Genomic DNA, 21668 nt, shown 5'->3' on the forward strand with positions numbered 1-21668 from the left:
AAGCAGCAGATGTTAGTCCATAAATGATGACCCTTTCCAGTGTCTCCTAGGGGCTTGTCAATCAAGAGGCACTTAGTGCTATTCATAATAAGGGGCATGTCCCAAACTCGATGCATGGTTAAAGACCAGGGCTTCTTGGAATCCTCCATCCACTCAGCTCAGAGCAACACAGGCCTGGTTTCTCTTCACTTCTAAGGCATCACCTCAGCCTGGCTAGGTGGTAAGGCTTCCCTGGACGCCAGGCTGCAGAGCCAACCGGAAAATACAAGCGGACAGACGTATGCCCAGAATCCCAACACAGGCGCCTGGGGTCAGAAAGGGCGGAGGGCCGCTTTGTGAGGGAACAATTTGCAGACCTGCTGATCTGAGAGTCAGGCAGGCCGCAGGGCTCAGGCACCGCACGCACCCCGCGCTAGGGAGCCCCAACCAGACCAGCGCCCCAGAGGGCACCCTGACATGGCCGCCAAAGACCGTCTCCCGCGCCGCTGTCGGGACTCAGGATGACGCAACCACGGCGGGTTGCATCAGCCCGCACCCTCGCGCTTAGCCCGCCCCTCCGCCGCCTTTCCCCGAGCGCTGATTGGGCCACGTTGGGCACTGACCTCTGTCTCAGCCAATGGACGGCAGCCACAGAGAGCGCTCTCTGCGGAGTCCTGGCAAGGGGCGCCCATAAAAGGTACCCGAGACGGGGGCGCGTGTCCCAAAGACGCCAAGTGTCGTTGTGGGGTCTCAGACGGCTGCGTCGCCGCCCGTTCGGCATCCCTGAGCGCAGTCGAGCCTCCGGCGCCTTAGACATGGAGCCCGAGCCACAGCCCGAGCCGGTCACACTGCTGGTGAAGAGCCCCAATCAGCGCCACCGCGACTTGGAGCTGAGTGGCGACCGCGGTTGGAGTGTGAGTCGCCTCAAGGCCCACCTGAGTCGAGTCTACCCCGAACGCCCGGTGAGTGGGACCCCGGGGTGCCACGCCTGCATGACTGCCTGAACTCATCTGTCACACACGACAGGGCGCGGGTCTCCTTCCTGCCCGACCGTCCCCAGTGCCCCTCTGCTCGCCCCAGCGTCTGTCATCTCTTCTGGGCCTCCATCCCTTCTCGTTTGCCCTCTTCTAGCCCCTCGTCAATTCACCTCCTGGTACACCTAACTCCCAAGGCTGTCACACGTCTATCCCAGGTCTCTGTACCCCCTCCTCATCTTCCCAGGTAGTATACAGCCTTTACCAAGCCAGGGAAACAGTAGTAATTTGACCTTAATGAGTCATTTCCCCATTCAAGTCTCAGGGACCCTCCACAAACTACTAGGTGACTGGGTGTTCCCAGTTCAGCTTGCATCTGATGGGTAGAAATAAGAAAAGTAAATGTCGCCTATCGAGACTTCTAGGTGTACCGCGGACAGACGGAGTATAAGTGCCAGCTTAGGCCATTGGCTAGAGGGCGGGGTGCGTGCCCAGCCACCAACTTCTGAAGGTCCCACGCCCAGAAGCTAGACATGGCTCTTCTGCAACCTTCCGTTGGCTGCCCCTCCCTGTCGCGCAGCACTTAGTCTCGGGGAGGAGCCCCCTTAACTTTCTAGCTAAGGTTGACTGAGAAAGGAAGCCAGCAGCTGTAGTAGCCCGGAGTCTGGTTTGGCGACAACCGTGGGTCAGTTAGAAGACTTTTCTTATTTCGTGGGGCTCCCCCAACCCCCTTTGGTTGACACATCTGTCAACAGCTCCCTAGCCCCGCCCACCCCTCCCGGTCCCTGCCACGTGATGAAGGCTGTGCTCTGGACCTTCCTGTATTTACTTTGTTCTCTGATGTTATGTAAGTGTCCGCGAGTGCAGTTCTGGATCAAACAGGAGAGGGCAATCGGGTGGCTGCAGATTGGGACTTCGAACTCCAACCGGCAGTGGCGCGTGGGTTTCGATTTGTTTTTGTTCCCTGTTGTCGGGAATGTAAGCAAGACTTTTCCTTTAGAGTTGGCTAGGAACTTTTATCACTTTGGGTGTAAGCTTCTGATCCAGTGCTCTCTGGAACTGGTTGGGGCTGGATCTCCGTGGCTGTTTTCAAGAAACCAGGTGTCCTTGTTGGGAGATGGCAGTTAGGTGCATAAATGATGCTCCTGTCAGCTCTGGTTGCATCATTTGAAAAAGGCTGTTTTGAGGCTTGTTTTCCTCAGGCGAGGAACATTGGGCCTCTTGGATATGAAGACTTAATACAGGTCTCTTGGGTATACAAATCTGTACTTAAAAAAAAAAAAAATACCGGGAATGGGTGCAGTGGTGCGCTTCGGTAATCTATTACAGGAGAGGCCAAGGCAGGAGGGGCATGCATCGCATTTCATAGTGATAGTCTCTCAGAAATTAAGGAAGAAAGCATGCACATTTTTTTTTTCTGTAGTAGTACCTATCATTGGGTGATGATAATAGTTTATAGTAGTTATTTGCTTAATATTTAATTTTCAAATTGGCCTTCCAGGTGAGGACATAGTGTCAGTTAGTGCCCTTAGAAAAGGATAACGTTTCAAACCCACAAGCAACTGTGGTTTTGTTTTGTTTTTCTTTACCCTTTGCTGGTGGTTGGCTTCACATTTAGAATAGCATTTTTGAAATTGGTGTGTACAGAACTTATCAGTAAAGCAGTCAAAACAACTGTTTTTAAGTTTTAAAGTTCATTGCTGCTGAAGCCCTAAATACAATGTGTGGTTTTGATGGCAGAAAACAGTTTCCCTCTGAGTAAGAAGTGAGGTATGTGGTCTTCCTTCTTATGGACTAGGGGGTCATTTGCCTCCAAAATTTGAGATTAAAGTCAAGCACTTTCTAAATAAGAGTTTTACATATGAGAACTATTATTATTATTATTTTAAAAAGGTCTTCCTGTGGTGCCAGGAAAATACTTGTTTGGTTCTATGCTGATGTTTGTTTTTCTTCCTTTTACTATCAGCGCCCAGAGGACCAGAGGTTGATTTATTCTGGGAAGCTGCTGTTGGATCACCAGTGTCTCCAAGACTTGCTTCCAAAGGTATTTGTAGTCCTTGGCTCTTGCTCTGGGGCATTGTCGAGCACTTGCAGTTTGAATTCAGGTCCTGAGGTATCTCTTGTTACATTCAGCAGGAAAAGCGACATGTTTTGCACCTGGTGTGCAATGTGAAGAATCCCTCAAAGATGCCAGAAACCAGCACAAAGGTATAGCATCTTTTTCTGATAATAGCTACTTGCATCTCTGGTTCTCAAGGGAGGGAGAAAGAAAGTTGAGTAAAACTTAAAAGAGAGATTTTATGGTGTTTCTCTCAAGGTATGCCAGAACTTAGAGTTCTCAGTACAGTGAGGGCTGGGTTTGTGGAAAGCACACTGCTCTATGTGTGCCGTGTGCAAAAGCAAAGTCACACCTCTGACCGTGTGCAAAAGCAAAGTCACACCTCTGACCTGAGGTCACTGTGTTCCCAGGATGGCACATAAAAGTGGTGTTTACAGAAATGAACACATTTCTCTAAGGAACTTTATGTATTTTCAAGACAGGGTCTCTCTATGTAGCCCTAGCTGTCCTGGAACTCGCTCTGTATGTAATGTAGATCAGGCTGGCCTCAAACTCCCAAAGATCGGCCTGCCTCTGCCTCTTGAGTGCTGAGGTTAAAGGCATGTGTCACAATCACCTAGCTAGGAACATTCATTTTATAAAGAGTAGAGACGTAAACATATTTCCTATAGAAGTTTCTGTCATGATTACTTGGGTAGGAAAAGACCACAGACTTCATTACATGATCTCTAAAAACTTTGGTTTGACAGTGAAACACATTTACTTTTCTTGACAATATTTGCTCACGTGTACACTATACATATTCTAGGGTGGTATTTGACCGGAATTTGTATTTCACTTGTATTTCCTGCAACTTCTGAGTATCACACGGAAAATTCTCTTTCCTTTATGTTGCTGCCTAGTTATGTCACATTTGATTTCTAGAACTAGTGGGTTTAACACCATACATTTTAGCATCAGTGGGAACCTTTCTCTGATAGTAATAGCTGCATTCAGGAGATTTTCCTGAGACTACAGTGGTTATTCTTAGAGAAAAACATGGATTATCTTTTTTTATTGTGTGTGTGTGGGTGTTTGTATAGAGTTTTTGCTGGGGATTGAACACAGGGCCTCATGCAGGCAAGACAAGAACTCTTCCACTGAGCTACATTTCTCAGTCCTCAGAACGTTTTTCTATAACATTGCACTTAAGTTTGTGAGATTGAGGGGTGGGGATAGGGATGGAAGCCACTGGTAGCAAAATTATTCTTTTTGCTCGGTTGCAAACAGCTGCATCAGGTCGTTTGTTCTGACATCTGTGTTAATTTAGGGTGCTGAATCCACAGAGCTGCCAGACAACACTAATCAGACACAGCATTCTGGGGATTCCTCCAATGATGGCCTGCGGCAAAGGGAGGTTCTTCGGAGCCTTTCTCCCTCCGGATGGGAGACCATCTCTAGGTGAGTGCCCATGAAGAGCACAGTTGCACTTTGTGTCAATTTAAAAATAAGGTGTGTTTATCAGGGCATCGTGGCACATGCTTTAATCCCAGCACTTCGGAGGCAGAGGCTGGTAGCTCTCTGAGTTCGAGGTCACCCTCTGCTCTACAGATCAAATTCCAGGACACGCAGGGCCAAACAGAAAAGCCCTGTCTTGAAAAATAAATATGACTTGTTAAACAATTTGAGCTTCGGGCTGCTCAAGATGGCTCTATTTTAAAGACCTCATGGATTCTTCTTTCTTAATATTAGTCTCTTGGAATATATTTTAAAAAGTAACTCTCTGAGACCAAAACACAGGTCATTTGACCCCTAAATGGAGGGCTTTGCAGTGGCTCCTAGCTGGCTACAGTCTTGTCCTTGTGGCCTAAGTTACAGTGCTCAAAGGATGTAATCTGTGACAAGATTTAAAGATAAAGATGAGGCAAAGTTTAACAATCAAATGCAAATATACCAGTTGTCTTATTTTTTTCCTCTTGGAGAATTTACTTTGATAAATGAAGTTTTTGAGGTACATCATTTGATTTGGGAATAAGAGGGACTAAGTATTATAATAACCTAAACTCCAGGTCAGGAAGATCCAACACAAGATGGACATTTATTTATTCTTCTGGACATTCTTATTGTGATGTCTTTTTAGGAGCAGAAGCATTTATTTCTTCGTAATTTGTATTTTATCAGTTGTATTGAGTTTTCCTGATTCCCACCTAATACGGAGTGTGATGGGTTCTGGGCTGTGGGGCTCCCTCCTTCTCTTGTCCTTTCCTGACCTGTTTTAATTATATAAAGACTTGCACAGCCTGCCAGGCAGTGGGGGGCACACACCTTTAATCTCAGAATTCAGGAGGCAGAGGCAGGCAGATCTCTGAGTTGGAGACTAGCCTGGTCTACAGATAGAGTCCAGGACAATACAGAGAAAGGGGAGTGGGGAGGGAAAGTACACAGCCCCTTAGCTTCTCGTATGCTTGCTCCCAGCAAGGGAAGGCTGTTGCATGCCAGAAGAATCGAGTTTGGCACAGCACAAATGTGTCTGAAAGTCCAGGCTTGTTCCCTTGGCTTGTGAGCTTGTGCAGATCCCCTAGTTTTCTGAGCTGTACTTGGACTTTCTCTGTAAGTTAGGGTGGACTCTTTCTACAAGTTGGGTATCTATCAACCTGTGTGGGGTACCAGATGAGCAGTAAACATGCACCCAGAATGCCACAGTGTAGCTTCTTACCTGGGGTCAGGGAGGACTGCAGATTTCTTTCAGGAAGGACTTGGCAATGTGGTTTGGGCACTCTGTCTAAACCATGATCAGTGGATTTATTCCCGATTAAAAGGAAAAGGGGAGGGAAAAGCACCGGCCCGTTTGCACAGCAGTGTAGAAAGCATGCGGCATCTCCCTGCCAGCACAATGAGAAGCCGGGGCAGGACAGGGCTCTTGTTTCCCATGGGATCTGATGAGCTACAGTGCTGCTATCCTTGTCATATAGGGTGCATCATAGAGCTGGCTATTGTGATGTTTGTCCTGTCTCTTGGACTATCATTGCTGATTATAATTTAGTATTAAGGTCATCATCCCCAACCAACTCGTAATGTTCTTTTGTTTGAATCTGCATACAGGCCTGAAGCTGTCCAGCAGACATTCCAAGGCCTCGGGCCTGGCTTCTCTGGCTACACAACCTATGGGTGGCTGCAGTTCTCCTGGTTCCAGCAGATCTATGCAAGACAGTACTACATGCAGTAGTGAGTCCTACTTTGGGTGTGGCTGCTGGGAATGGAGAGAAATACCATCATTGCTATATAAAGTACCAACTGGAGAGAGGGGTGTGTGTTCCTGATTCCTAGAGCCCTGTTCTTTGTGGTTCTGGGTATAGTAGGGTGGAAATGCTAGCAGCTTCAAGACTTGTGCATTGAAGTCTAATTAGTTCCAGATAAGCTTTGCCATATATCGCTTTTTTTAGAAGAGACATCTCGTAGGTATGATGTTTAGTACTGCCTCACCTGTCGAGGGAGCCCGGCCTCTATGACGCCCTGCCTTCAGCAGCATCTGCTTCTGTTTTTATTTTAGCTTAGCTGCCACTGCTGCATCAGGAGCTTTTGTCCCGACGCCAGCTGCACAAGAAATACCTGTGGTCTCTACACCAGCTCCAGGCCCTATACACAACCAGTTTCCGGCAGAAAACCAGCCAGCCAATCAGAATGCAGCTGCTCAAGCAGTCGTTAATCCCGGAGCCAATCAGAACTTGCGGATGAATGCACAAGGTGGCCCTCTGGTGGAAGAAGATGATGAGATAAACCGAGACTGGTTGGACTGGACCTACTCAGCAGCGACATTTTCTGTTTTCCTCAGCATTCTTTACTTCTACTCCTCCTTGAGCAGATTCCTCATGGTCATGGGCGCCACTGTCGTCATGTACCTGTAAGCATACGGGTTCTCCTTTTACCTTTACTGAAAATGACATTGTACTGCCACTTGGGTACAGATATTCCCTTTCAGTCAGTGGTCTTTAAAGGAGGTGTACTGAAAATTGCCACTCTGGCACTTTTGGTTCAAGGAATGCTAACACAGTGCAGAAATCCTGTGTTTGCAAAAGAAGAATTTGTCCATCATCTGGGTTAGAAGATAAATGAACTGTCAGGCTGACGGGCTCATGAAGGGCAGCACAGAGCCATCTTGAAGCATAAGAGGTTTTATTTGTTTCCAGGACAGATGGTTTTTATGAGGCTATAGCTGCCTTGCAGGACAAAGTTCAGACGGCGTCATCAGAGCCATGAAGGGCCAGTGCCACTTGACACACTTAGTGTTTGCTCCCGCTGCCAACTGGAGATAATTCTGCATCTTCCCCCAGAGGACATTTGGCAGCATCTGAAGGAGGTCCCAGCTAGAGGGGCTGCTCTGTGGTTGAGCAGGTGGTAGGAAGGGGTGCTTCAAAGTCTCCAGCAATGTGCCGGAGAGCTCACCTCGAGGACACAGCCCAAGAAAGCTTGGCCTAGAGGGACAGGTTAGAATGGAAAGAAAAACTTTTTATATAGTAAAACTTTTGGGTCTTATTTTAGGTTTTCAAAATGTATGGAGCACAAGCATTCTTAATATTTTGTCTTGAAAATTGAATTTTGTTAGATTTTTTTTCCCAGTTAAAGTCTTTTTTCAAACATTTCTATCTCTATAATCAAATATTTCTGTGACCAAATTGAGGATGTTGTTATATATAATATATATATATATATATATATATATATATATATATATATATATATATATGTATATACATACACATATGTGTGTATATACACATATATACGTATACATATATATGATTACAGCAGCTTTTTATATGACTTATTTCCCATTTCTGCTGAGTTTGGTTTGCTTTGATATTGTGGTGCTGAAGTAGAACCCTAGGCCGCCTCTCTCCAGGCAAGCCTGCACATTCCACTAAGTCACAGTTTCAGTGTGTTCTTTTTTTTGAGACAGGTTCTTGCTGAGTTGACCAGTGGCATTGACCTCTCTCTGTAGCCAAGGCGGGTTTCAAACTTTGGTTCCTTCCTTAGCCTCCCAGGGGGTTGGGATTATGGGATCACTGGGTCCATGCCACTATACCCTGGGGATTATGGGATCACTGGGTCCCATGCCACTATACCCTGGGGATTATGGGATCACTGGGTCCATGCCACTATACCCTGGGGATTATGGGATCACTTGGTCCCATGCCACTATACCCTGGGGATTATGGGATCACTGGGTCCCATGCCACTATACCCTGGGGATTATGGGATCACTGGGTCCCATGCCACTATACCCTGGGGATTATGGGATCACTTGGTCCCATGCCACTATACCCTGGCTCCTTTGAGGGTTTCAGGTTTGGTTCATATCAACAAGCATTTATTAGCACTCACTGCGCCCAGTTGTTATTTATTGCCCGTAAATAAAACACACACCCCTTTTAAGGACCAGGCCTGAGAGAATCTAGGAGCTTGACAGGCTGGCTGTGAGGTGGTATTTCCTAAACTTTGGGGCCTTACGATTCTCATGTGACTCCCACAGTGACTTAGCTGAGACGTGCCTCTTTGTGCTTTCTTCAAAGGCACCACGTTGGGTGGTTTCCATTCAGACAGAGGCCAGTTCAGAACTTCCCGGATGATGGTCCTCCTCAGGAAGCTGCCAACCAGGACCCCAACAATAACCTCCAGGTACAGGCCTCACTGCCCTGCCTGCTCTAGTCCTGAGCATTCAGACTTGTAAACTAGTGGTTTGCTGTTTTCTAAGGCTAAGTATTTTATGGTTAAAAAAAAATTTATTCTTATGGCATCTATTTTTAAGAATATTCTATATAAACATATGGTAATTGGGACTTTTGCATATGTAATGATGGGGGTGTTGACCCACATTTTGAGAATAAGAGATATGTAACTGTGCTTAACAGTGGAAACTGTTGGTGCATAGTTATTCTAGTTGGGTACATAACCACATCTCAGAATAGATTTTCTTCATAGCAGATTAGTGCATAATCCTGAAGGATATACTTTATAACAGAAATTGTCTCTGTGGTCTGCTTTCAGAACACTGAGTTGCTGGGTTGGTTTCTTAGCTCGGGGCACTGCCCAAATTAGAGGACTGGTTAGCTTGTGGCAAAGTTCATTACTATTTGATCGTAACCGAAGGTCCCTTGCTCTGACACTGGCCAAGAGAAATGTTCGGAACTATGGCAGGTCAACTGCAGATATGCTGTAGAATTCCAGTGTTACCTTCTGCACTCATGCCCGGGAACATTAGCCCGCCAGGCTTCACCCTGACCTGACTTCAGGATAGGTGTTCCTTTAGACCCTAATCAGTCTTCTCTTTGTGTCTTTGCCTATAGGGAGGTATGGACCCTGAAGTGGAAGACCCCAACCGCCTTCCCCCAGACCGTGAAGTGCTGGACCCTGAGCACACCAGCCCCTCATTTATGAGCACAGCATGGCTAGTCTTCAAGACTTTCTTTGCCTCTCTTCTTCCAGAAGGCCCACCAGCCCTAGCAAACTGATGGCCCTTGTGCTCTGTCACTGGAGGTTTTGACAGCTTGGACTGTCCCCTGGCGTGGACTCGACAGAGTCACAGAAAACCCACAGGATGACGATGTGCTTCTGTGCCAAGCAAAAGCACAAACTAAGACATGAAGCCTTGGTACAAACCGAACAGGGCCCTTCATGTCGTTATTCTGAAGAGCTTTAATGTATACTGTATGTAGTTTCATAGGCACTGTAAGCAGAAGGCCCAGGGTCGCATGTTCTGCCTGAGCACCTCCCCAGATGTGTGTGCATGTGTGCTGTACATGGAAGTCATAGACGCGTGTGCATGTGTGCTCTACATGGAAGTCATAGATGCAGAAACGGTTCTGCTGGTTCGATTTGATTCCTGTTGGAATGTTCAAATTACACTAAGTGTACTACTTTATATAATCAGTGAATTGCTAGACATGTTAGCAGGACTTTTCTAGGAGAGACTTATGTATAATTGCTTTTTAAAACGCAGTGCTTTACTTTAAACCGAGGGCGGCGACTTGGCAGAGGTAAAAACCTTTGCTGGGTTTTCTGTTCAATAAAGTTTTGCTATGAATGTCTGTGGCAGAGGCTCCCACTGCCTGCCTGGCAAGTTTGCTGTGTCTTTTGTCACTGGAGAATCAATAGTTCAGCTGCTGATTCTTAAGAAACTCAAAACCTTCTTTTCCTAGAGGGCTGTTTGTTCCAGCAAGGGATGAGGCAGTGAGAAGCTCCTGGTAACTAGGGCTGTACCTGTGTATGGCCCCAGTTCTTACCCAGATGTCACTAGTTTACGTAGGAACACCCCAAGAACAGGTTCTCCAGATTCAAGGCACTGGGCCTCATTACTTCTTCTAAGAAACTTCTATTTCAGCTGAGAAAGGAAAGGATGAACCCAGAGGTTTTTAGTCACCAACTCAGGTTCCTCATGAGTGAATTTAAAGCTGCATCTGCCCGGAAAGCAGTCCTTATGTCTGGGTAACTATAGGCAGAGACTGCCGGAAACCAAGCCCAGAGTCTCATCTCGGTAGTACATGAGTTCTCTGGTGTTCTTTAGATGTGAGAGCTGAGGCAATGGTGGCAGAAAGACAAAGCACATAAAGAACTCAGTGCTCTGGCACAGGGGTTAGGAAGGGCTCTAACTGGTTGACAAGAACATGGACCCAAAAGTGGTCTCCACCAGAGGAAACAAATGCTGGGGCTGCCTTCGTATATTACAGAGGAATGGTCCCTAATGCTTCTAGAGTCTGCAGTGTTAGAGGGGACTTTTCAAGCATCCAGTTCCTCGACAAAATGAAGTGGTGTGTCTATGATAGGGTCCCATGCCTGTGGTCCTCACCCTGCTAAACTCCTTTCTCAGTGCACCTAAGCCCTCATGCAAATTCCCTGATTGGCTGGCCGATGAAGCACCTACAGTCTGCTTCAAAGATAATTCTGCATGATGTGTAGGCAGAACCTGGAAAAGGACAGCCACTAGCAGCCTATTATCTCTCTTCCTCTCTCTGTGGGGCATCCCAAAGAGATGGCAGTGCTATGTTTAGGGAACTCTTTCTTGTGGCCAGAACTTTAGGTAATGACATCATATGTTTGGGGGAAGAGGTAGCCCTAGCTGCAAGTGTATGCTGCTCGGACCTTGTTCGTAATTGTGCTGCGGTGTATACTAATTATATTGCGGTATATGCCAATTCTGTATATGCTGGTCATGGGCTGAGGCTGGTAGTTTAGCTGGTTGGCCAAAGACTGGATGAACATGATTGAGAAGCTGGTGGCAGGAGCATGTAGGTGGATCTCTGAACAGGCAGAGATAAAATCCATCCCATGTAGATTTCTCACTAAGGAGTAAGCTCCACAGAAAGGCTTGTAGAAAATGGACAGGAGCAGCCAACCTCCTTCCCTCTGCCTTCCTCCCACCATTGTCCTACTGGCGCATGAACAAAGTATCAGGGTGACAGGGATGGAGGTCTTCCCTGGATTCAACAACATGAACTTTTCTACTAACGGTGAACCCGCTCGCAGCCACTACTGGGTACTCAGTCTGCCAGTCACAGGGATGGTTATTGAGTCCTTTGTTTCTGAGTGTGGAGAGCTGTCTTCTCTGCACAGTGTTTCGTGCCAATGCTACACTGTTCACTGTCTTCATGGCAGTCTATGCAATGCCACTTCTGATAAGGACCTGCCTTATCCTGTTCCCCATTACAATGGACCAAATCGTGTTCACTAAAACACATCCACACAGAGCTTGTGAAGGTGACCTATTTGGAAATGGAGTATAAACGGAGATAATTTAGTTAAGTCATGCTACACAGGCTTCTAGGAGCAGGAAAACCTGAACACTGAGGGTGGACAGGCTTATGATAAATAGGCAAAGGCTTACACTGCCAAACAATGCAAAGTATCACCAGTGCCATCAGAAGCCAGAAGAAGCAAGAAGTAATCTTCCATGGAGATTTCAAAGCATAACCTGACCCTGCTGATGCTATTTCACACTCGTCCCCTGAACTGTGAGGACGGATGCCTGTGTTGTATTGCAGTGGCCCTGGATCTTTTGTTATGGAAGCCTGAAGAAACAGCCTGTATTCTGAAGCAGCTTTGGAATGGCCTTCTGAGAATTCAGTTACAGCACCACCTCGTGGCAGTGCCTTGCAGAATCTCAGCCTCAGGTTCTCAGGAAACGAAGCAGCCCTTTCCACAGACTCTGCATATCCTTCTGTGGAGAAGGTCTGTGTGTTTCCACCGCACAAGGAATGACTGTCATTCTAGATGGAAGTGTGCTGGGTTTGTTGTTTTGTTGTTAGTTTTGCATTTATCTGGAGGTTAAGGATGGCCTAAAGAGATGCCTGTGAGTGTCATGTTAACAAAAGAGAACTGCACTGCTCCAACTCAAGCTGGCTAAGTCCAGGTCTCCAAACACATAAGCTGTGTGGTGTGCCTTGTACATATAGAATGCCTGTGTCCAGGTGCCTTTAAATCAAGGGTGGCCCTCCCTAACCTGGGAAGGCCTGCTCAATTAACTCACAGACTTGAGGTCTCCTCAGAGGAGAGAGTTGAGGCTGTAGCCTTAGCTCCTGCCTGAGGTCCCTCCATGGCAGACCTGCCCAGCCATGAACACAAAAGCCCACTACAACAATACACCCCCCTCCCAGGTGCTTCCACTTCCCTGGCAGTACCTGGACTGCTTGCTGCAGAGTCTCAGCTTCTTGTCTCTGTGTGTCCTGTTGGCCAACATGCGTTGCCTGGCAGGCTGGGACATTTGTTGCATCAGGGGCTCTTCTCTTGCTTGTATCTGAGGACAAAGTGTCTCCAGCAAAGGTTAAGGTTTCCCCATCTAGGCTGGAATCTGCAGGAAGAGACAGACCTCAACCCAAAAGATTTAAATGAATAAGATTTAAATGGTGAAGAGACCTGGGGTATCAGGTTGGGCAGATGTCTTCATTCATTATCTTGGCTGGAGAGAAAGCATCTCAATCAGCCTGTGACAAGATACCCAAGCAATTCAACTTACCAGCAGGAAGTACTTTGGGAGGGAGGGGGCTTCAGACTACAGCTGCTTGGCTCTGTTGTCTCCAGGCCTATGGGGAGATGGAGCACAATGGCAGAGTGTATTTAGGGCAGAAATGCCCACTTTGTGGAGTCCAGGAAGCAGGGAGAGAGATGGGGGAGGAAGAGAGTGGGAAAGGGAGTATTACTGGGAAGAAGGGGGGAGGGATGAATGAAGAGAGAAAGGAAGAGAGGGGGCAAGGAAGGGAGGGAAGAGAAAAAGAAGAGAGAAGACCAAAAAAGATGCAAGGGATAAAATATAATCCAACCATCAAAGGCTCACTGTTTTGGGATCAGCTTCCTCCAAGTAAACTCACCTCCTAAAGTTCACACCGCCTTCCAGTAGCCTAGGAAGCTATGAATCCATCCGTGGATCAGTCTACCAGTAAAGTCAGTGCCCGCATGGTTCAGTTACTTCCCAAAGGCCTCACCTCTGAACATACCTGCACCGGGGACCAAGCCTTCAGTCTGGACCTTTGGTGAGGCACTTGGGATCCAATACATGAAAGTGTGTGTATCTGAAGACAGAGGTGCTTACTGATATCAAGGTGTGAGGGCCACAGATGGCTGGCCAGAGCATAAATATCTTCATGGTGTTAGCCACCGTCAGCAGTCAGCACCGGTGAACCCAATTAGAGTTTACATCCTGGTTAAGTCAGTAGAGATTGCACAAGGGTGCAAGTAGCTATAGAATATGGAAGGACAAGGAATTATGGTTTAGTGAGTAGATGGTGATGATTTGGTGGGTGGGGGGAGACTAGACAGAGGTCCGGGGAAGCCCTAAGGAAACTGAACAGATTGAAAAGCTGCAAATGCCCTGGGGCAGGAGGGAGGTTAGCATGGCTCACATCTTGCATGATAGCATGTGCTTGCAGATGAGCCGAAAGAAGTGATAGGGGATGAGATCCAGAAACGGGCAGAGCAGTTCATGTGAGACACTATCAGCTGGGGGCTGGAGAGGTGGCTCAGTGGTTAAGAGCACTGACTGCTCTTCCAAAGGTCCTGAGTTCAATTCCCAGTAACCACATTGTGGCTCACAACCACCTGTGATGGGACCCGATGCCCTCTTCTGATGTGTCTGAAGACAGCTACCATGTTCTCATGTAAGTAAAATAAAATCTAAAAATCTTTTTAAAAAAATAGTAGCTAAGGCAGGCTGGGGCCATTGGAAGAGTTGTGAGCCGCGAAGTTTGATGGTGGTGCACTCTGTGAAGCTGAAGTTTAAGAAGGAAGAGGGAAGATAAGCCAAGTGTCTTCGGTGACTCCTTAAGAAGCTTCCTCCACTTCCTCCCTCCGTGGGTGGGTAAACAATGACAAGCCTATAGACTGTGTCCTTCAGCACCATACCTCTCAGGTTATGGACATTCTTGTGTTTCTTTTTAAAAGAAAAACTTAAAAAATAATGTGTGTGTAAGTGGGGTGTGTGTGTGTGTGTGTGTGTGTGTGTGTGTGTGTGCGCGCGCGCGCGCGTGCGCGTGCGCAGTATTGTCACAGGCAGTTATGAGCTTCCCAGGATGGATGCTAGGAATCAAAGTCAGGTCCTCTGCAAGAGCAGTGTGCACACTTAACTGCTGAGCCATCCATCTCTCCAGCTTGCTCTCTAATGCTCTTAATACACGGAGCAAGGCGTCCCCTAGCGTAGCTCCCTTTTGGCCAGACAAAGGTTGTACAAGATCACGGAGGGGGTACAGCAAACCTACTCAGAGCCAGCTCATGGAAGGGGAGCAGACAAGAGGACAGGAGAGTGCACTGACCGAGGCTGATGGGCAGCTTTGGGAACAGGGGCACTGTGATGCCACCTTGCATTAGTGGCTGATGACAGTGGGAAGGCAGAGGCTTGTTCTGATGACAGCTGGCTGGGGCTGGCCTGGGACCGTTCCCACAGAAGGACAGTGGAGTGGACACAAGATATCCTGTTTGTATCCAGCAGGATGCCTAAGGGAAGTCACACAGCCTCCAGGCTCCTGTTTCCACACAGATTGACAGTCTTTACACGAGACACCAGCTCTGCCAATACCGAGTTCACAAGGCTCCAAGGAAGGAAGCCATGTGTGCCTTCTAAAGGTCTCCCTGGTGGCACAGGTGCAGGGCAAGCTGGATGAAAGACGTGTTTGTTTGCTGTATTATTTTTTAGAGGTATTAATTAGATGTATTCTTCGCTTAAAGTGAGGACATACAGTTCTCCCTTTAAAATTCAATTAATTAATGGAGCAAGTGAAACGTTTTAAAAAGTTAAGCAAACAGGAGCCAGTTGCAGAAAAGGCAACCATCCAGGCCGTGGTTCCTGCAAGAGTGACAGGAGACACTCATTAGCCTGTAAGGTCTCTGTGGACACCATGATCTTATGTGAATTCTAAAAATGTGTACACTGGGGTGCTTGCTGTGGGACTGCATGTTTACTAATGGTGAGTGTGCCTCATAGACAGATTTCTCTGGGTGTCTGTATGCAGTTGGCATGTGCATATCAGCACATGGACATAACTATACACAAAGGTGCACTAGGCTTTCTGAAAACGTCTGTCTAGGCAGGTATGTGGGTGGAGTGTATCAGGTATGTGTATCCTGGGTGGCTGCTGTCAATAGAGCCATGGAGGTGGCAAGTGAATTAATTTTCTCCCAACACTCAGCATTATGGTAAGGGATTTGACTTAGCTGGAAGCCAAGATGGCCGGCCACCAGTCACCAGAGGACAGAACATCTCTAGGCAAAAGCTGATTCAGCCAGGCCCAACTCTCCCATTTTCTTGGGTCTTTGGTAAGTAAGGTTAGCTCTGAGCCTGACTCCAGAAGCCTTGGCGTCTCTCTGCCTCATCTGCCTTACCCAGTGACCCCCTAGCTAAACTTTCTGGAAGGCCCAGGGTTCAGAAAAAAGACTGGTTGTTATAGGGTGGGTTAGGACCTCAAGGCAACTTTGGGTCCTTTGGAATGCCAGGAAAGGTGCCTCTGGCCCGGCCAGCTTGGATTCCTGAATTACAAATGCCATAGTCTGAGCTCTGTTGGGAGGGCCTGCACTGGGCATTAGGGAGCTATCTGCCATTCCTTCTCAGGCCCTAGGCCTGATCAAAACATTGCTAAGCCAAGCCTCGGCCCTGGCTTGTGTGGAATTTGTAGGGACCATGCATCCACAGTAACACCCCAGGACCATTCTGGTGGTGGTTGCAGTGATCAACAGGGAGCTTTGGTCCTCCTTAAGTTTACAAAGTTTATCGAACCTCTGCTCTGTGATGAATGAGCCTTCCATGATGGGCAGGTCATTTACTGGAGGCTCTCAAGGCCTCCCTGGTGCACAAACACTGGTTGGAAGGTGTTTCTTCCAACCAGAAGGAATGATGGCACACATGGAGAACAGGGCAGTGAGCTGTGAGCCAGGCACTGTGTTCAGTCCTCCCCTTCCCACACACTGGCTTGTCGCATTGTCACCCTCTGTAGAGAGAGTCTACGCATCAACTGTCAATAAAAAGGAAATAGCCAATGAGCTGAGGCAAGAAATAGGAGGTGAGACATCCGGCAGGGAGAGAGAATTCTGGGAAATAGGGATGAGGGAGATTCGCCCAGGGGACACTGAGGAACTGGACAGATAGGCGGGTACTGACACACCAGAAGGGCAGACTTTGTGATGTGGCACACACACCAGGACAGCTAAAACTACATAGAGAGAGCCTGTTAAGACAGACAGACAGACAGACAAAGAGAGAACCTTTAACACATTGGTGGTAGTCCAGACTAGATTGCCAAAAATAGATTTTATTCCTGTGTGATGTTGCCCACATAGACATGACTAGATGGGATCAGGGATTAGCTGTGACTCACATCACTGAGTACACCGAGGATGCTTTACCCTGTTGTCTATGAAAGGATCTGGGGAGACTGCTTGGTAGGTAAAGTACCTAACACACACACACACACACAGACACACACACACACACACACACACATACACACGGGCCCAAGTGACAGCACCTGGTGACCCACCTGCTCCAGCAGACCCACTGGAGAGCAGGCGTGGATAGAGCATGAAGTTCTGTGTCCTACAGGCCTCTCAGCTGTTCTCTGTCCTCTGGTCCTTTTTCTCAAGGTTCCCCAGAGAAAGTGCCTCCTCTGACCACACACATGTCCTCCTCAGGTTCACCTAAAGCCTGGCTCCTCTCTGAGTTTAGGGTGCTTTCAGGCCCACTGAGGCCACCTTCCAAGCAGAGTGAGAGTTCAGTGACTTTAAGCAGTGCATGCTTGTCATCTTATAGTTGTAGGACAGATGTTACAAGGAGGCAGTCAAGGTGTGGCAGGTACTCTTCTGAAGCCATAGGGAACAGGAAGTCCCTTGCCTTGCTTACGTTCTAGAGATCATCCCAGGTGAAGACTTCTGAGCTCTGTATCTCCGAGACTAGCAAGGCTGTATGTATCTCAGCCCATTTTTCCTGGATACATGTCTCCACTGCCTTCTTTTGCCACTGTCCCACACTGGGCTTGTGATGAGTTTACACACACCCAGGTAACTTAGGTTCTACCCATCCCCACATACAACCTGCATGTTCTCTTCTGTGGACGAGGAGGTGGACATGTTGAGTGGGGATGGCTAGTGGCCACTTACCTGAATTCTTACATGGCTTTTTGGCTTTCTCTTCTTCAGGTACCACACCGCATCTTAGTGATCCTCTGTCTCCTTTCTCCTGGATACTAGCCTCATCTTCCTTTGCCCAGTCATTAGCCACTGGCATCTTTATTGATCAATCAAAAACCAATTGGAGACAAGGACCTTTAGCATTTGGTTCTTTAGCAGATTCCCAGTTGGATCAAAGCATTAGAACCAATCTCCAATAGTGGCCACGTGTATGGAAGGTAAAGGTAAGTCAGGAAGCAGGCACTCCAGGGAAAGTCTAAAGTAGCAATGTGGTTAACTCTTGCTTGGTCCCAGGTATTCTCAGGTTTAGCTATCTCAGCTATGACATGAAGGTGACAATATCTACTTCCTGAGATCTTGGGGGATTCTGAGGGCAGTGGAGCCCTGAATGTTGCTCAGCACACAGTAGGTACTCCCTGCACCTACATAACTACACGGAGCCTTACTGTGATTCTCGGTCCCCTCAGGCCTGGGTGGATTAAACAGATGTTCACAAACTTCACATCCATCACCTTGAAGCTGGTCCTGAAGGGACAGGTAGGTGAAGGGCACTAGTAGGCCTCAGCGTGGCGAACATGGCATAGACAACTCTTGGATTTCCCCCCACCCCATTCCTCTCCGTTGCTAAAACCTTTACATTCCTAAAGCTAGCTTCAGAGGTCCATTCCCTTATTTGGCCACCGACTCACTCCTGAGACAAAACACCATGGTCCAACCACCAAAATTTATTATTTGGCTAACATGTCCAATCAGCATTTACTAACTCATCCTAGCACAGACTTCTCCCTTTTCTCCTTAAAAACCCACTCCTGCAAAAATCTGCTTGCTTGCTTGCTGCTTTCTGTCTGCCTTTACGGTCACTACCCCCTCTTCCCCCTCCAGGGTAATAAGTCTCCTTTATGCTGAGAATTTCTTCTCTGGGTGTGCCCTGTACTTATTTCAAGGACAAGTGTCCTGCCTTACAAGAGCCATGTCCAGGAGCAAGCATTCTTCTCTCTGGACTCTTCCTTTCCTGTAACCATTCCCAGTGGAACCCTCCAGACATAGATAGAGGCCCCAGATGCCTCTGCTCTGGCCTCCTTGCTGACAAACAGCTCTCTACTGCAGGTTGCAAGGAAATCAACATCATCTCCAACATCATGGCTGACTTTGACCAGAGAAGCGCTGCCGGGTTCTGTCTTCACGGTTTACTGTGTAACATTAAGACAGCCACTCCCTTGCGTGGCTTCTGCTGACCTGGGAGTCATTTCCTCGTAGAGATCAAATAAGGTCAAATAAGTTGACCTTGGGCAAGACACCAAACCTCTGAGTCTTAGTTTCCTTGTTGGTTACAAAGAGGTGACAAAGCCCCTTGTGTCCTAGGCATACAGTCATTACTTAGGCACTGATTTTCTTATCTCTTTAACTTGCAGTGCTAAGGATCGAACCCAGATCCTTTTACTTTTAACATTATTTAACTCATTCCCGAATCTCTTATCTCTGCCCCTTCAGTGCTACCACCCCACGATGGCTCTCATTACTTAGTTGCTTTTAAATCTTGTCCTCTCTTTAGGCTGTTCTCAAGTCTTCAGCTGTTTACCCTCTCAACTGGTTGTTTCTGGCTAGCACTGCCAGTGGTGGCCTCCCTGTGTGGTAGTCATTCTTTACCCCTAACGTCTCTTTTGGTGGAATTTGGATCTTCTGTGGATAGACTCTGCTCCCTAGATGGACTACATTCTCTAAGAAGAGAGTTTTGCATTTATCTGTGGCAGGGATAGTAAGACATTTGGTGGCTTGGTGTGTTTTTATGTTAAACATTCATCTGGGGAAGCTCTGCACCATGTCAAACTCAGTTCTAAATATACCCCCCAGTCCTGGTGTTCACAGATTGGTTCCTTGCTCACTTTAATGTCGCTGCTATCGTTGCTGCTGTTGTTTGAAGATGGGACTTCACCCTATGGCTCATGCTAGCCTCAGATTCTATATGTAGCCCAGGCTGCCTACCAAGCAGTGCAAGTATACCTAATCATACTTGGGTCTTTCATCTACTCCCCCCAACCCACCCCAGACCTCCTTGTGGCTTCCTTTGGTGAGGGTAGTTTTTGGTATTCTTCTCACAGACAGGAAATGTCTTAGTTTTAGCTGTATACCTGGCTGGTTTCTGAGGACATGAAAGCACAGAGATGTGCGCCTCGGTGCTACATCTGCTCCAGTTTCTCAGAGGCTGCAGCGTATGGTTTCACATCTTAACTGCTCTCCAGAGCCTAACATTGCCCATTTCTTTATTGAGGCACTCACTGGCTGAGCGGTGCAGCTAGAAGCTGCTGATCCAGTCCCACGGCTGTAGGTCCTGCAGCTGGGCCTAGGTGACCTGCCACCTACATTCCTTGTGTGGGCTAAACCCCGCCCACGGGGCCTTGGCTCACTCTGTTTTCTCCACCCAAAGTCTTCCCCCACCCTCTTCTCCATCTGACCCTTTTCCATCTTCAGGGTAGGTCTCTCCCACTCCTGGTCTGCATCAGGCCCTCTGCCTAGGACTCTAGGGCTCTAGTTTAGTCTCTCCCCTTTTCACATACTCTCTGGTTTGCTGTTGCGCCTTTTGTTTGGGGATTCTCCAATGGATGATGAACTTTGCTGGCAGAGACCAGGTGTGCTTGGCTTTCTACTGAATCCAGCTCCCGGTCAGAGTTGAGGTTAGTAATGTCCCCACAAGTATCATTAGAAGCAACAACAGGCTATCAAAATCTCTATCTCTGTCCCCACCCCCTTCGCTCTGATGTGCCTGTGCACGCATGTACGTGTGCATGTGTCTGCAATTGTTTTTGTAGCCCTGGCTGTCCTGGAACTTGATCTGTAGACCAGAATGGCCTTGAATGCCTGCCTCTGCCTCCTGAGATTAAAGGATGCAAAGATATGAACCACCAAGCACAGCTAAAAAAAAATTCCTCTATTTTTATACCACTTCTTCTGGTTCACCATAGTGTAGGACCAGCTCTCGGCTCTGCATGTGGGAGATCTCACTTATTCTCACTGTCTCACCCCATTTCACAGACCAGGAAAGTGAAGCCCACAAAGCTAAGTAAATGAAAGCAACTATTTTGCTGTCCCCAACCCAGATGACAAAACTGAGGGCCTGGGGGGCGGGGAGAGATTCAACTTCTTTTTAATTTTTTATGTTTATTTATTTTTGCATGTAAGTGTTTTTCTTGCATGTTTGTATGTGCAACATATGTGTGCCTGGTGCCCATAGGGTTCAGAAAAGGGAGTCGTGTCTCCTGAAACTGAAATTACAGACTATTGTGAACTACCATGTGGATGAGGAATCAGGTCAGGGTCCTCTGGAAGAGCAGCCAGTGCTCCTAACTGCTGAACTGTTCTTCAGCCCAAGTCCTAACTTCTTCCTACATCCCTCTTAAGTTAGTGTTGGGTTACAGCCCAGAACCTGAGCCACTGATCCAAACTGCTTCTTGCCCACCAAGGACTCCAGCCAGCCTGGTCCCACCCATATCTCAGGGCAGTGGCCCCAGCCCTTCTGATGGCCACTGTCTCAGTCACATCATCCCTGTCTCTCCACAGCTGTTCAGTGACTTCCTCACCAGCCCAGGCTGGGTCACCGTCTACTGCTGGAGGAGGTCTACAATCTGCCAGAATAAGGGTGTTGTGGTCAGTTCTCCTGTAGTGATGGAATTTCTCTTCCCTCACAGAGATGGGCAAGATCACCTTTGAAGAGGTGAGATCTGTGTAAGGCTTTGGGGTACCAGCAGCTGTTGGGGTCTACCTGCTCTTTTCATCTCCTCTGCTAGGATTCACTGTTTCCTACCCACGGCTCCTGTTCATCAAAATCGTGGGCTGTGATCCAGGAGACGGCTCACGGGATGTTGCAGCTTTGTTAATATCCCCCTAAGTGGGGCACTGGGACACATATCTGCCATTTATGTGCATAACACTATCCAGGGCCATCTGCCTCTGCCTACATCTATCATATAGATTTCCAGTTTCCCCACATTGATGGTTTTAGGAAAGAATAGTGTGTTTATATG

General features: G+C 47.7%; 2 protein-coding genes across 3 annotated transcripts; both read left to right on the top strand.

The window, feature by feature from the left end:
• The first annotated feature begins 662 nt into the window (after positions 1–662).
• HERPUD1 (homocysteine inducible ER protein with ubiquitin like domain 1) lies at positions 663–10096 on the top strand. 2 transcript variants are annotated; one of them, XM_080936924.1, is made up of 8 exons: positions 663–941; positions 2920–2997; positions 3087–3161; positions 4322–4452; positions 6094–6216; positions 6542–6892; positions 8562–8667; positions 9336–10096. In XM_080936924.1, the coding sequence occupies exons 1-8, from the start codon at positions 795–797 to the stop codon at positions 9498–9500; spliced, it is 1176 nt and encodes a 391-aa protein (XP_080793050.1). In that variant the 5' UTR covers positions 663–794; the 3' UTR covers positions 9501–10096. The 2 variants fall into 2 exon arrangements, with proteins under 2 accessions (XP_080793050.1, XP_080793051.1); XM_080936925.1 differs by having other exon boundaries at positions 3090–3161.
• Positions 10097–13434: 3338 nt separating this feature from the next.
• On the top strand, positions 13435–21354 carry CETP (cholesteryl ester transfer protein; the record flags this gene model as incomplete). The annotated part of the gene is made up of 4 exons (XM_080936651.1): positions 13435–13511; positions 18117–18190; positions 18757–18820; positions 21108–21354. The coding sequence occupies 4 exons, from the start codon at positions 13435–13437 to the stop codon at positions 21352–21354; spliced, it is 462 nt and encodes a 153-aa protein (XP_080792777.1).
• Positions 21355–21668: the final 314 nt, after the last annotated feature.

Source organism: Micromys minutus, assembly GCF_963924665.1.
Source record: "Micromys minutus genome assembly, chromosome: 24".
Taxonomy (NCBI): domain Eukaryota; kingdom Metazoa; phylum Chordata; class Mammalia; order Rodentia; family Muridae; genus Micromys; species Micromys minutus.

Bases quoted from the DNA above. Each gene is read 5' to 3' on its own strand.
- HERPUD1 (XM_080936924.1), top strand. From the start codon at position 795: ATGGAGCCCGAGCCACAGCCCGAGCCGGTCACACTGCTGGTGAAGAGC. The intron at 2,998-3,086 runs GTATTTGTAGTC...TGTTACATTCAG, and splicing joins TCCAAGACTTGCTTCCAAAG to CAGGAAAAGCGACATGTTTT. The intron at 6,893-8,561 runs GTAAGCATACGG...CTTTCTTCAAAG, and splicing joins GCCACTGTCGTCATGTACCT to GCACCACGTTGGGTGGTTTC.